Below are 16,334 nucleotides of genomic sequence, written 5' to 3' on the forward strand. Positions count from 1 at the left end.
GCAGCAGATTTTCGCCCTTTGGTTTCCTTAGTTGCTCCTCCTCCTCTAATTGAAGACACCTTGTTTTCTACAGCCTCATTTAACAAATCAACTTTAAAGTACTCAAATATTCTAGTTAAAAACATACCATAAGGCAGGTTAGCCTTTCTGGTGCTTCTAACAGAATCCCACATGTGCCTAATCATAATATAACCAAAGGATATAGGAGTAGAGGTAACCAAAGCAAATAAGATGAGACAGTCGGAAAATGTTACTCGGTTGTGTGAGCCACTTTGGGGAGTCAGAATATGAGTGATGATGCGGTGAAGCATGGAATTAACCGGTCCTAGAGCTTTGTGTGTTGGAATGGTGCCATGCAATCCAGAAAGGTTCTCGCAAATGTGCTTGAGAACAGTCTTGTATGGAACGCCAACTTGTGTGTCCCATTTTTCCACCATGTATGCTCGAGGTCCTTCATCCTTGAACCCAAGGGCCGCTCCAATTGTCTCAGCATCAAGGGCTATTTGAACCCTTTTGACATAGGAATGAAGGGTGCCATCAATGAGCCGCATATTGGCATAAAACTCTCGAACAAGACCAGGGTAGACTGGTTTCTGGATGAGAAGCAGAGGCTTCCAGTTGAGGAGTTCAAACAGAGAGGAGATATTGATACCCTTTTTGGTGAGATTTTCAAGGCTAACAAGATAGGTTGTGCACAAATGACGCTTCTCCATAACCTCTTTATGAAACTCAAAAGAGGTGCAAGAGTTAAATCTGCTTGGATCAAAGTGGGAGTGAGTCTTGCCATACTTGTCTCTGAATTCCATGGATTCCAAGTTTGGAGGTTCAGTAGTGTCATTGAGTGCAAACCCCTGATTCTTCTGGGAGCTTTTTCCAGGAGTAGTCCGCTTCGGTGATGAGGGTGGAGGTGAAGGAATGGGAGAAGTATGAGATTCTTGCTCTTCTTCTGTCACGGGAACACTTTTCTTCTTCCTTGAGGAAGTTTTTGTGGCAATGACCTTCCTTCTCATTGTGTCTGTGCATTTTGATGGGGGTGAGGGCGATGAAGATGAAGTAGAATGAATGTGGATGTGAGTGTGAGTTTGGGGTGTTGATGGTTTTTGAGAAAGAAGAATTCTTTCACTCTTTCTTGGCGCGGTTTTCTTTTTCATGGTAATGGGGGAATGAAATATGAAAGGTTGGGGGTGATAACCGAATTGAGTGGGAGAGAAAGAGACAAGGTGGGTGAACACACTTAATGAGTTGTGGAAAGAGAATATGGAGAGAGTAATGACCATTAGTGGACGGTTAATGACCATAATAGGTGGTTATTATCCAAAAAATGATTTCCCTTTTAACTTTTGAAATCTAAAACTGAAATTTGTTGCCTTAAATCAAGGGATTAGATGGAGAGTAGAATTTGATTTGACAATAACCACTTCCAAAAAGATTTGATGACACAAGAAGAAGATTCTTATTTGTAGAGAGATAACTGCCATAACTGTTAAGGTGGGGTCAAGAAGTTTTGGTGGGGCCCATAAAATTTTGAATTCTGCATTGCCTCCCCCTTGACCACAGCTCTTCCATCATGCCATTATTTTTATCTCGTCCAAACCTACGAGCAAAACTGAACAGAGTCACAAATTCACAGATTTTCAATAAAACTTAAATCACACATTCCCAAACTTTTTCTCAAGGTACAAAATCTGTCTTCACAGAGGGGTTTTGTAAAAATATCAGCAATTTGGTCTTTAGATTTTACAAATTGAATATCAATAGTTCCCTTTTGTACATGTTCCCTAATAAAGTGATATTTTATCTCAATGTGCTTGGTTCTTGAGTGCAAAACAGGATTTTTTGAAATGTTTATAGCACTCATATTATCACAAAATAAGGGTATACTATTGATTTTTAATTTGTAATCTTCCAATTGTGTTTTTAACCAAATTAATTGAGTGCAACATGCAGATGCGGAAATGTATTCTGCTTCAGCAGTGGATAAAGCCACTGTGGCTTGTTTCTTGCTTGACCACATGTTGAGTGAGCTTCCAAGGAAGCAACACATTCCGGACGTGCTTCTTCTATCCACTCTGTCTCCCGCATAATCTGCATCACAAAACCCTACTGCACAAAATTCATCAAATTTAGGATACCACAAGCCATAATCACAAGTTCCTTTAATGTATCTAATGATGCGTTTAACAGCCGTAAGATGGGATTCTTTTGGGTGAGATTGAAATCTTGAGCATACACCCACACTTTGAACAATATCCGGTCTAGAGGAGGTAAGGTACATGAGTGAACCTATCATTCCCCTATACTTTGTTTCATCCACATCTTGACCATCATCATCCTTTTCAAGTTTTGTGTTGGGATGCATTGGTGTTCCCATTGCTTTGGAATTTTCTAGGCCAAACTTTTTAATAAGTTCTTTTGCATATTTTCCTTGGTAAATAAAAGTACCACTAGGAGTTTGTTTAATTTGGAGGCCAAGAAAGAAAGTAAGCTCTCCCATTAAACTCATTTCAAACTCACTAGTCATGAGTTTTCCAAACTCTTCACACAAGGAAATGTTGGCCGATCCAAATACAATGTCATCAACATAAACTTGAACAAGGAGTATATCATCATTAGATGCTTTAATAAATAAAGTAGTATCGGTGATACCCCTTTGAAATTGATTTTCCAATAAGAAGGCACTAAGCCTTTCATACCACGCTCTTGGAGCTTGTCTAAGACCATAAAGAGCCTTAGTTAATTTAAAAACATGATTTGGAAACTCTTTATGTTCAAAACCGGGGGGTTGTGCCACATACACTTCTCTATCAATAAAGCCATTAAGGAAAGCACACTTAATATCTATTTCAAACATTTTGAAACCTTTATGGGCGGCATAGGCAAGAAGCAACCGAATTGCTTCCATTCTAGCTACCGGAGCAAAAGACTCATCAAAATCTATACCCTCTTCTTGATCGTAACCTTGGGCCACTAATCTAGCCTTGTTACGAACAACTTATCCATCCTCACCAAGTTTATTTTTAAATACTCACTTAGTACCCGTTACCTTCTTACCATCCGGATAAGGTACTAAAGTCCAAACCTTATTCTTGTCAAATTGAGCTAGCTCTTCTTGCATGGCCTTGATCCATGATGGATCTTCAAGAGCTTGTTTGACATTGTTGGGCTCCATTTGTGACAAGAGAGCAAAGTTGCTAGGTTCGGTTTGCCTTTTGGTGGAGGATCTTGTTGTTACACCATGAGAGGGATCACCAATGATGAAGTCATGAGGATAAACCCTCATAGACTTCCATTCTCTAGGCTTTCGGACAGGTGTAGAGCTTTGATGAACTTCTGGTGGTCTCACTGTTTCAGTTGCTCGTGCCTGCTCAGGAGACAAAATGGAAGTGTCTCCTCCAATCTGACGAGACAAAACTGGACTGGCAGATTCTTCATTCTGGACAGATTTGGGATTTTCTTTGCTTGTTTCAGCTCCATCACCATCTGAATCATTATCTATCACAGTACTGGGAATTAAGTTAGAATCACAAAAAGTAACATGTATGGATTCCTCTATTGTCCTATGCTCCTTGAGATAAACTCTATAGGCCTTGCTTGTGGTGGAATATCCAACAAACATTCCTTCATATGATTTTGGATCAAATTTTCCAAGATTTTCCTTATTGTTGAGCACAAAACATTTGCATCCAAAAACATGAAAATACTTAAGATTTGAAGGGGTTCCTTTCCATAGCTCATAAGGTGTTTTCTTTAACCCTTTTCTAATGATTGTTCTATTCAAAATATAACATGCTGTATTCACAGCCTCAGCCCATAAGAATTTAGGAATTTCACTCTCACATAACATAGCCCTAGTCATTTCTTGAAGGCTTCTATTCCTTCTTTCAACCACCCCATTTTGTTGGGGAGTTCTAGGACATGAAAAGTTATGAGAAATTCCTAAGTCATCACAGAATTTTTTAAAATCTTGATTTTCAAATTCTCTTCCATGATCACTTCTTAAATGGGCAATTTTTAAATCCTTTTCATTTTGAATTTTCTTGCAACGAGTGGAAAAGGCATGAAAAGCATCATTCTTTTGAGCAAGGAAAAGTACCCAACCAAATCTAGAGTAATCATCTACCACCACAAGACCATAGTGTTTACCTCCCAAACTTTGAGTTCTAGTAGGACCAAAAAGATCAATATGTAACATCTCTAATGGCCTTTTGGTTGAGATTCCGTCTTTTAATTTAAAAGAGGATTTTACTTGTTTGCCCAATTGGCAAGCATCACAAGTAAGATCCTTATCAAACTTGATGTTTGGAATTCCTCTAACCAAATTTCTTTTGACTAGCTTAGAAATTTGATACATGCTAGCATGTCCCAACTTTCTATGCCAAAGCCATTTTTCAGATTCAAAAGATGTAAAGCATGTTACATTTTGTTCCTTTAAATCCTCAAGAGTTAATCCATACACATTGTTGCATCTTTTAGCTTCAAGAAGAACATTCCCAGTTTTCTCACACACAACTAAACAAACAAATTTCTTAAAAATAACTTCAAAACCCAAATCACAAAGTTGACTAACACTAAGTAAATTATGTTTCAAGCCATGTACAAGGAGAACATCATTTATACAAGTTGAGAAATTTTTACCCACTTTCCCAACAGCCACAATTTTTCCTTTTGCATCATCACCGAAAGTGACAAGCCCTCCATCATATTCATCAAGCTTTATGAAGAAGGTTGTCTTTCCGGTCATATGCCTAGAGCATCCGCTGTCCATATACCACATATTTTCCTTCCTTTTGGATGCTAGGCACACCTACAAAACAAGCTCAAGTAACCTTAGGTATCCAAATCTTTTTAGATCCTTTTACGTTAAACCATCTTCTATGTCCTAAGCCATTGTAATCAAAAACAATTTTATAAACCTTGTCACCGACCATTCTTTCACCGAAAAAGCATTGAATGGGAAAGTGTCCATTCCGATTACATAGTCTACAAAATCTTGGAGTTGCTGTTTTGTTAAAGTAGGTGGGATCTTGAAATCTTGTGTCATTAGAAGATGAAGCAATATTTTCAAAATGTGATTTTTCAGATTTATAGAACCCCAACCCAGCCTTCTCATAAAGAGGTTTTTAACTAGCCAATATGTGATTTAAACTTTCGGAACTTTGTGTGAACTTGGCTAAGTCTTCCTTAAGTCTTTTAACCTCTTTAAGAAACTCTTCATTTTGCTTAAAACAATCCACATATGCAAGAACAGAATGGTTACTTTCACAGCTTCTAACTTGGGCTCTTAACTGCTTATTCTCTTCAACAAGATCACAAGCAGTTTCGGCCTCTCTTACTTTTTCTTTTAAAAAACTGTTTTCAGCCTTGAGAATGGTGATTTGTTGTTCAAGTTCTTAATTTTCCAGCAAAAAATATCTTATTTTTTCAGAGAGGTGGTCTATCATAAGATGAAGATCTTCAGTATTAGGGTTATGAAAGACTACCTAATCTATGTGGTCTGCCATGAGACATGTTTGTGACTTGGTCTCGGTTTCTTCATCATCATCATCAGAATCATTCTCCAAGTCTTCCCATGTGGCCATCAGTCCTTTCTTCTTTCCTCTTTTCGGCTTTTCCTCCTTCTTCAGCTTGGGACAATCAGATTTGAAATGCCCCAATTCCTTACAATTATAGCAAGTTACTTTGCTAAGATCTTTCTTCATTCTCCTTGTGCTGCTGCCTTTGCCTTTGAGCTTAGCCATTTTCCTGAATTTTTTTGCAAATAACACAAACTCATTTTCAGAAGAGTTATCACTGGATTCATCATCCAGAGGGTTAGTCACAGAAGAAAATGCAATTCCTTTCTTTTTTGTATCTTTTTTCAAATAGGTATTTTCAAAAGCAAGAAGATTTCCTCTCAAATCATCAAGTGTCATGGAGTCTAAGCTATTACTTTCAGAAATAATTAGAGCCTTTGTTTCCCACTCTTTTGTGAGACATCTCAACACTCTTCTCACTAGCACAGATTCAGAATGTGTAATTCCCAGAGCATCTAAGCCAACAATGATAGAATTGAACCGTTCGAACAGTTCATCAATGGACTCTCCTTCCTTCATTGCAAACGTTTCATACTCTCTGTTTAGCATATCTGCCCGAGTCTTCTTGACAATGGTGGTTCCTTCATGGGTAATTTGCAATTTGTCCCAGATTTCCTTTGCCGTTGTGCATCTTGATACCCGTCGGTACTCCTCGAAGCTTATAGCACAGTTGAGCAGATTTATTGCTTTGGCATTTAACTCTATCTTCTTCCTATCTTCTTCTATCCATCTTGCTTCAGGTTTGAGAGAGACAACTCCTTCGGCACTTGTAACAGTTGGATATTGTGGTCCTTCCAAGATGATTTTCCATAGTCTGTAATCCACTGCTTGTACAAATATCTTCATCCTCTCCTTCCAATAGGTGTAATTCTCCCCATTGAAAAGAGGGGGTCTATTGCTTGATTGACCTTCAGTTAGATTATATGACACCACATTTGCGCCACTGTTTTCGGCCATGAGGATCTTTACTCCAAGCTGCAAAGCTTGATCTCTTTGAGACCAAGCTCTGATACCAATTGATGGTTTCAGTGGCTAAGAAAAGGGGGGGTTGAATCTTAGCCCCCTTTTCGTTGCTAACACTTGCTAAACTCAGAGGAGACTTTTCTGTTTTAGCTCGTCTCTGGACACGAGACTTTTTATTTTGTCTCGTCACTTGCCACGAGACTTTTTGTTTTGGCTCGTCACTTGGCACGAGACATTTTAGTTTTTGCTCCGGTGCAGTAGAAAATAGAAATAGAGTAGAAGAGAAGAAAGATTACACCCAGATATATCCTGGTTCAGCTGCTAAGTGCAGTGCAGCCTACATCCAGTCTCCATCATAAACATGATAGAATTTCACTATAATCAATCTGATTACAAACTGTAAAGTGCTAACCCAACTTACAAGAGAATTCCCACAGAATCATGAAACACAACATAGATGAACAAAGAAACTCTAAGACATCTATGGCTTTTTCTTTTAATTTTGCACTCTCTGCCTTTTTCCGCTCTATGGTTTTTTCATACAAACCTCACTGTTTGCCTTTTTCTATGAGACTCAAGACATGACAAAATTAAACAGAAAAATATAAAATAGAATACATTGAAGGAGAAGAGAAAACTGTTAGCTCAGGTAGCTCTGAGAACTCTGTGCCTTGCACTCTCAAATTTTTTCCTTGCTTCAAGCAGTGGCTATTCTCTCTTAATATAGAAGAGGGAAGCCTCCACTTGTTGAAGCCAACAACCGAACCAACTTCTTCCTCCTTCAACAAACAGAACCGGTTCGGCCACATAGAGAGAGGAGAGTTAACCATGTAAAACCCAACATGCAATTACCTCTGGTCCTTTCTTGATCATCACCCTTCATCAATCTGAGCTCTCCATCATTGGCTTGCTCTCCAAGATGGATTTCTGGCCCTTGATGCTTCATGATGATAATGACTTCATCTGCTTCAATCTCTGCCTTAACCATCACTTCGCCACTCTAGCTACTCCCTGTGGTGGTTAAACAGAATCAAAGACAAGCCATGCTTCAAGAATCTCCTCCATGCTGGCCGAATCTTTACCTTCCATTTTTGAGCATGAAGGGCTCAAGATACCTCACCAAATCTAACCAAATATGGTGAATATCTCAACCACAGCTCATTTTTATTTTAGTATGTTTTCTTGCCATCATCATCTTGATGGTCTTGATGCATGCAACTTCTTCCTTTTCTTGGTTGATGAGCATAGCGTCCATAGCTTCCTGGACAAGGACCGAAGGAAGAAGAAGAAAGAGATGAGAGAGAATGTGAAGTTAAAGTAAAAGCAATTAAATGAAAATGAAACATATTGATAGATTGCTTTTACTTCCCTTGCTTTGAGTAGCGTATAGCATTAATCATAATGATTCCCATCAAATCAAAGTCAAGTTCTCTCTCATGTTTCCAATGCTAACATATTAAGATTTGAAATCCATTCTTAACAAGAGATGGAATCCGTTGGAAAGCATGAAGCCATTTAGCTTTCATTTAAACTTGGTTTCGGACCAAGCTTGGAAACTTTCATCAAAATAATGTTGGGCTTGGTAGCATTAAGATTTAATCTGGCCCAAATGATAACATTTGCTTTCCTGATGAATATTGGATTCGGATCATGCATGGAAACATTCATCAAAATTCAAGTTGGGCTTGGTAGCAATAAAGCTTAATCTGACCCAATAAAATTTTGATTCCTTCAAACTAATTGGGCTTTTGAGTTCTGGCCCAATTAATTACAACAATTTAGCCACATAATGTAGGAAACATATAGCAAGGTCTGATTGTGTATTTTAATTTGGGCCTGCTGCAGTTTTTATTTTTCGGCCCAAATTAAAACCTGCAACAAAATTGATTAAATCCATAATTAATTTTACAATTAATTATATTAATAATGTTTAGTCATCACAAATATTAATTTAGAGTTTTCCAAACTCATCAAGCAATAATGCAGGTAGTTCTCCATTGCAGCCATCACCATCTTCAAGTAGTTGATTCTCTTCGAAGTCAACAAGAAAGGTAACAATCTTGTTACCGTTTCATATGGAATATTCATTTCATTTTTCAACTATTGACAGTCATTTCTATAGTTTCTTTTTACTTTTTGTTTTGCTGCTTCTTTGCTATTTTCATTTCTTTGCTATAATTCTCAGTTTCTTGCTTTAAAAGTTTTAAAAAGAAAATTCAATCCAATTAGTTCTCTAAAGAAATTCTTTTAAAATACAAAATTATTCATGTATTTGATGTTATTAATTAAAATCTAGCATTTTTTCTACTGGTAATATCTATTACCAAAGGAAGGGTAATGCTCAAGCACTCTAATGATTTCACTGTCACTTTCTTTGCTTCGCACAGTTGTTGGATTGGATCACATGGCATGGCATGTTGGTAAATGGTAATTGATGTATGAGCTGACTGTGATTCGAAACTAGTTTTATGGAATACTTTTAACCAATTAATTCACACAAAAAGGTTTGAATTTCCTCTGTGCATTAATTAAATTTGGTTTATTTTTCAGGGGATGCACAGTTGCATTGTAAGCCTCACTTTAAGGTACAATCAATGTATTTTTCCCTCCTTTTTCAGTTAGAAAGGTAAATCAATTTTCTTTCTGTTTGATGTATGTTCTGTTAATTTCTCTCTCTCTCTCTCTCTCTCTCTCTCTCTCTCTCTCTCTCTCTCTCTCTCTCTCTCTCTCTTAAACTATGAGCAGAAAATGTCAAAGTTGCGGTCAGAAGAAAGTGAATTTACCTCTGTTCGGGGAGGCCTCTATTGTCTCACTTGTAGTGTTACTATTTTCTATGGCATTTGCGATTTTCTGGGCTGCTACTACAGTAATCATATTCATGGATTGGCCAAGATATTCTTGTAAGTTCTAGATACTAGTACCTGCAAAATGGGTCTTTCTATTATCATTGCTATTTCTGAATTCTTTTAAATGGCTAGCAATTCTAATATCTGTCTCGTAAGGGTAACTTATTATATCTTGGAGGCAACATATGTCTGCCACGTGGCTTAAAAACTAATCTTCACTGTGTGGAAGTTAAGGATTCTACAACCAATCTTGAAAGATATTCCCTTATATTCCTTTCTTTAAACTCAACTTAGCCACTATAATAAGTATTTATAGTGTTCATTATTTCCTCTGTAGTAAGTACAATTACTCTCTGCTGCTACAAGGACAATAACACAGCCATGGCAGCTTCAGTTTCAACCATAGGAGCTGTCAAAGGAACTCTAATCAAGTATGAATATGATCTGTTACCTTTCATGTAGTTAGCTATAGCTTCTTTCCTATTCATAGTGTGCAATTTTTATGTGAAATTCAGATTATTGTTTTTCATTATGATTTGATTTTTGATTTCATGTGTGCAAATCCTTTTTCTCTCTTGTTGTATTTGCTTTGATCATTGTGAACATTTCTAAACTTGTCATATAAGGGAAAGGGCCTACCGAACTAGATATATTTGTTTAGGATGATCTTAACCAATAATCGGTGGTGCGTGATTCTGATATGAAATATCATTTTGATTGTTTGATCTACTAAATGAATGTAGCAACAATGCAGCAATGTGTTTAGGACTTGGGAGTATGACAGTGTTGTAACAAGTTATTAAGTAGGTGAATCATTGATATTTGAGCTTAAAAAACTGAGATGTCTAGTTTTGTAATATTCATAAACATCTGTGTGGAAGTCACTAAATCTTGAAGATATCAATGAATCTCTCCGTGATTTGTAATTCCATTTAAACATCTTTATTATATTCATTGAGACATCTCCTTGTGTGGTTGAATGGCAGTCTTGATATTCTTGAATTTCTCTTCATGTATCATTTCTTACTGAGAATGTTCTGATGCAGTGGCCGGTGTATATCTCGCTGAGAGGCTTAACACTGTTCTGAGGATGAACTGAAAAAGCTTCTCTAGTCAAAACTATTTTGATCCAAATGGATTATTCATGTCAGTTCTTTGGTTGGGGCCCCTTCTTGTCATTGCTATGATAATTCTGGTTAGTATTTTTCATCACGTAACTCATTTAAATGATGGTCCTCGTTTCTTATTCAATACATTGAACTGAAGTATCTTGTCTCTCTGGCAGATCAACACACTCTTCTCCTTGTGTTACTTGATTGTTAGGTGGAAAAGTAACTCTTAAATAACAAGAGAATAATGTAATTTTACATTGTAGGCGAGTTTGAAAGGTTCTGGAGCTGTGGCTTCATTAGTTCCCAGTTCATCAGCTTTCTTTGGAAACAGCTTGAAGAAGGTTCATCAAGAATCCCCAGCAGCAGCAAGGTTTCCACCGGAAGCTTCAAGATTGTGGCGATCGATGAGGACAAGCAGACAGATAAGGACAGATGGAAAGGGTTGGCCTATGATATCTCAAATGACCAGCAAGATATCACAAGAGGGAAGGGTATTTTGTAGTTTTTAATGTGTATTTTGTAGTTTTCAAAGGAAGTAGATAATGTAATAATTGTTGGAATTGTAATGCATGTATTACAAATTCATGGGTAGCTGTTCTCACTTTGACTTTTTGTTAGAGCTTGTCATGTGATCAACCACTATATTTAGTGTACAAGTTTATGAAGGTTTTATATTGTCTAAATTTTACATTATCTATTAATTCTGTTAGATTTTATTATGAAGATTAAAAAAAAAATGAACTTGAACAAACCTATAGCCACGCTTTAAAAGAGTAGCCATTCCGTACAGGAGCCATTTTTCGCTACGCTTTAAAGCGTAGCCATATCTCTAGCTACTGGCACGCTTTTAAAGCGTAGCCATATTTGTAGCTATTGGCACCCTTTAAAAGCGTAGCCATATGTCTTGCTATTGTCACGCTTTAAAAGCGTAGCCATTTCTTGATATTGGCACGCTTTAAAAGTAGCTATATTTCACACATATGGCCACGCTTTTAAAGCGTGGCGATCTTTAAAAGCGTGGCAAGAAAAAAAGCGTGGCGATAGGTCACCAAAAGCGTGGCGATAGAGCAACCGGCACCCTTGCAGTTGTGACCCTTTCAAAAGCGTGCCAGTAGCTCAAAAAGCGTGGCGAAAAGCTATCGCTATGTTTTTTTAGACTTTTCGCCACGCTTTAAAAGCGTAGCAAAAAGCTTGTTAGAACTTTATATATGTATGATGCCAGAAATTGGTTATATATTGAATTTTGTTAGTTTAGAACTTTAAATTTTGTTATATATTGGTTATATATATTGAATTTTGTTAGTTTATGTATGATGCCATTAAAATTTTAAATTTTGTTAGTTTAGAAATTATTAAATTTAAATATTTAAAATTATATGTTGAATTTTTAAATAAATTTTAAAAAAATTAAAATTTAAGTTTATCGTCGGATTTTCCGTCAGTAACTATTAATTTAATTATTAATGATAAATAATATATTATTGTCGAATTTATCGGGGGATGGAATATCCGACGATAACAAGTTCCATAATTTTTTCAGTTAAAAGTTTATATCAGCCGTTAAATTCGTCAGTAATCAGTGACAGACAAAATAATCTGCCGATAAATAATTACTGGCGAAGTTTATACTGTCGAATTTATTCTACCGCTAAATTCGACGGTAAACAAATTATCAGCTGATTTTTTTATTAAAACCGCCAATAAATCTAACGGTATCCATTGACTTTTTTGTAGTGATATAGACTTATAAAAGTAGTTAGTTATATATTGATCACCTACTAAATTAAAAAATTCCTCAATCCTCGCCACAAAAGAAAGGACTCATGTTTGGGTCAAAATTCTTATATACTCCGGGATTAGTTCCAAACATTTAATACTTGTGCCAATCCCATTTTGCATCCAAGTCAATGAAAACTTTTAACATATATAATATACTCTACTCCAAGACTAAAACTATAAAAATAAATAAATAAATAGCTGGATGTAATTTTTAACCAGGTTTTGAGTTATACTAGCTTATTTAGCAGACCGTGAGTCCCTGATATAAAATGAAAGTGGAATAGACACAAAGTTCAGAACTCACTGAAAGATATAAGTGATTTGCAGGTGATTGGGTTCCAAAGAACTAGAGAAAATGATGGAGAAGAGAGTGAAAGTATTGATTAGTGTGAATGAGAAAATTGTATTCAAAAGTGTGTCATTACAAAGAGACTAAAAGGTATATATAGTATACTAAGTAACCGATAACTACAATAAACACTACTGATACTAACAGACTCTGCCACATGGCATAACTAACTCTAGGCTAAATAACTAACTTTAACAGCTATATAACAAACTCTACACAAGCTACAACTGCTAACTTGGTATGTTTAGTTTCGCTCTAGGCATTTTAGTAATTATTCAAATTATTATGGATCTGGAATAGACAGTAGTTTATTTATGAACAAATAATAATAGTTATTGCTACTCAAACTTGGATTCAGTGCCCTCTCTCTTTTACCTCTTCAATGAAGATCATATTCTGGTCTCTGCTTTCAAATGACTCCCCACACATTATAAAAGTAGTTGGCAAGTTGCATTATTTAAATGTAGTAAATGACAACAAATAATACAATGATACAGTGTTGAAGTTTTCAAATTTATTTGGGAGGCAGCTAAGGCAGCTAGCTTATACCAATTACATACACTGCCTTTAACAAATAAATAACATACAGATGGATTCAATCACTCTAGCACAAATTTGTACTTAACATATATGACACTATATATATACCAGCTTAAATAATCACTTTAATTTTTTTTTTATTGGATAGTGCTAATTAATTATAATGATCACTTGAAAATGTACTTGACGAGGCCTGGGATATGAGTGTTCATAAAGTAATCATCCCAACTGATGACTTTAGGATCGAAGCAAAACAAATCTGTCTCTACCCCTCCTTGTGTTGCTGCCACTCGCAGCTTCTCTGTGTTCATATCATCAAATCTGCGTCCCATAACACATTTTCTCTCTTACATACACGACCAACCAAGATATATATATTCACTAATAATGACTGGTGTTAGGAAGAAACAATACTACTTACATGCCATTGAAGAACAAGTAAGGCCTATAAAGCTCCACCAACCGCATCACAATTTGGATCTTCCTATTCAGCTCTTCATATCTTCGCTGAAAGTACCTGCAAAATGCTATATTGGCCAGTTCAAGTCCCTATTAAATTGTAAAAGAAAAAATGTCAGCCTAGTTAATTAAGAAAAGATAACAATGACAAACATTGATATATAGTCGAGTGATTGTGATGAAGAACCTTCAACCAAAAGACGTAGTGAATGAACATATATCTGCGGAAGCTAGCCATGTTGGTGAGGACAGTAATTTGGGCAACCTTGACAGGTGTTCCATCTTTGTTTATCCAAGGTTTTGCAGTGAAATACCCAAATGCATAGTCTTGGAGATTAGCGTATCTAACAGGGTTTCTAACAGAGGAACCCACATGGTATATGGCATCACTTGGATGATATGCGTGGGCCACCATGGCCACCAGTATTGCATTCACCACCATGTCTGCTGGTATCTGCTTGTGATATTACATTGCAGCTTATCAAAAATCATGTCACATATTTTGGACAATATAATAGTTTCATGCAAGCAAGCAACTAACTCACCACATCCACAACTCCATTGATGTTTCCAAGGAAGCATGTTAGTTTTCCTTTCCCATAAGCAACACCTAAACTATCAATTGTTCTGTAACAAGTACAGGAGATGAAAGAATTCATGTTACTTTTCATTAATGTATTATTATGTATCATACTATTTCCGTTTTTAATTAACTGTCCGTTCTCTTTATTTGGTTAAAAAATAGGTATAGTGGACAGTTAACCACAACAATAAACAAAGTATATGAATGATTATTATTTGGTGCATTATATGGCTGGAGGTTATGGTCAACCAATTTTTTTTTTTTTTTTTTTTTTGCATAAAGACGCAATTTCAATCATTGTTATTACATGCTTAAAGTGACACCTCATCAAACTTGGATAAATAAGATCGTATTCATCATAATCACTCCTATTAAAGTGATATTGATTTTATTATTTACATTACACCTTCAACCCAGCCAGGAAAAGGTTCTTTGAATGTACTTGTAACAATGGCAGGACGCAAAATAACAACCGAAATAGTTTCTTTCATTTGTTCTACAAGCATTTCAGCTATTGCTTTTGTAAATACGTACGTATTTGGCCAACCATACACCTTTGCCCTGATCAATGATATAAAACATAATACGTGAATAATGGAGCTGATGATTGAACCACCCGTACAATGTATGAGAATTGAGAAAAGCAAAGAGCAGAGCACTTAGGCTGCGTTTGGAGAGGAGACTAAGATTGAAAAATTAAGACCGAGACTGAAAAACAAAAATTGAGAAATAGAAACTAAATTAAGCCTCTGTATTATGATTGGTATAAAATGTATTAGATTGAGTTATGTTTTAATACTATGTTTGATTTAAGATAAATATAGAGATTGAGAGATAGATTTAGAAAAAAGTTAAATAAGAATATTTTTAAAAAAAATTATTATTAAAATTCTAGTTACTATTTCTAGAAATTTCAATCCTTTATATCCTTACTTTTTGGAGATATCGAAGAAATTGAAATTTTGTGTATCAAAACTAAAATTTCAGTTCCAGTTTCTAATCATCAAACACAATATTCAATCCTAATCCTCCAATTTCAGTCCCAAAAAACAAAAACAGCCTAAAAGAATTCTGCAGAATACAAGGTTTTGTGAGTTTGTGAATGTAAGTTTGATTACAGAATGATCATATGTGCTTAAATACTAGTAAGCACTGCTAATCAAAATGATAAAGTAACACTCTAATAAAGCATGTGCACATTAACTAACAAAACAGAATCTGTTAGATCAGTTTAGTTGCTTAAAACAGAAAAGAAAATTAGTAGTGACTAGTTGCTTCACTGCTACGTAACCACTTCTTTATTATCTCGTTATTCGCTTAGCTTTATCATTGTTATGGTTTGCATGGTTATTTTCATTTACAAACTATCATGAAAATTAAATAAACAAATAATATGGAAGAGAAATCAAATAACATTATGGTACATTACGGATTCGTGTAGCATCATCTTGAGGCATATACATAATGATTCTTGATTACTTTGATATATTAGTTATTAGATATATATGCACATAACAAGTACTTTAGAACCTCATCAAGATAACAACTAATTTAAAAAGTTCAGTATATATATATATATATATATATATATATATATATATAGGGAAAAATAAATTTTAAAAATATTATTTGTATATTAAAATCAGCTATAAAAATCAGTTACTATATATAGTGTATAAATACATATGTTGTTTAACTCATTTTTAATGTGTATTTTGATTTTTGACATATTTTATACTAGTAAATGATTTTAGTGTATATATAACATTGTTGAATTAATTTTTAATTAACTAACAATAGTTAATTTTTTTTATTAAGAAGTTATTTTTTTTAACTCTCATTTATTGGAAATTTTAAAATCTAGGATTAGAATTTAAAATTTAAAATAAAATAATTTTAAATAATTAATTTATATTGATTGAAAAAATTAATGCTCTAATTAAATACTTTAAAAAATTGATTCAATTATAGATGTGGCCAGTTCATATAAACATTTATAAATAAATAAGTAGAAACAAATAATTCTCCCATCCCTTCCTCTGTTTTTCCATATCTTAAATCTAGGGTGTAGATTTGATATTTTTACCTTTGAACATGCTTGTTACTTGTTAGTCTTTTTCAGTTTTCACA

General features: G+C 35.1%; 1 protein-coding gene across 1 annotated transcript; it reads right to left on the reverse strand.

Annotated features, from left to right (window-relative positions):
- Positions 1 to 13,314: 13,314 nt before the first annotated feature.
- On the reverse strand, positions 13,315 to 15,333 carry LOC107627472 (fatty acyl-CoA reductase 3-like). Its single transcript, XM_088505993.1, has 6 exons — positions 15,323 to 15,333; positions 14,604 to 14,804; positions 14,167 to 14,248; positions 13,809 to 14,075; positions 13,584 to 13,711; positions 13,315 to 13,483 (listed from the first exon to the last, which is right to left on the reverse strand). Exons 1-6 carry the CDS (start codon positions 15,331 to 15,333, stop codon positions 13,330 to 13,332), a joined length of 843 nt encoding a protein of 280 aa, XP_088362119.1. The 3' UTR covers positions 13,315 to 13,329.
- Between the last annotated feature and the right edge of the window lie 1,001 nt (positions 15,334 to 16,334).

Source organism: Arachis ipaensis, chromosome B2 (genome assembly GCF_059453495.1).
Source record: "Arachis ipaensis isolate K30076 ecotype BB chromosome B2, ASM5945349v1, whole genome shotgun sequence".
In the NCBI taxonomy this organism is placed as follows: Eukaryota; Viridiplantae; Streptophyta; class Magnoliopsida; order Fabales; family Fabaceae; genus Arachis; species Arachis ipaensis.

What these genes read in the sequence shown, in the direction of transcription:
- LOC107627472 (XM_088505993.1), bottom strand. An exon ending in GGCTGGGTTGAAGGTGTAAT is followed by an intron (nt 14,249 to 14,603) that starts GTAAATAATAAA and finishes TACTTGTTACAG; the next exon opens with AACAATTGATAGTTTAGGTG. An exon ending in TCAATGGAGTTGTGGATGTG is followed by an intron (nt 14,076 to 14,166) that starts GTGAGTTAGTTG and finishes TATCACAAGCAG; the next exon opens with ATACCAGCAGACATGGTGGT.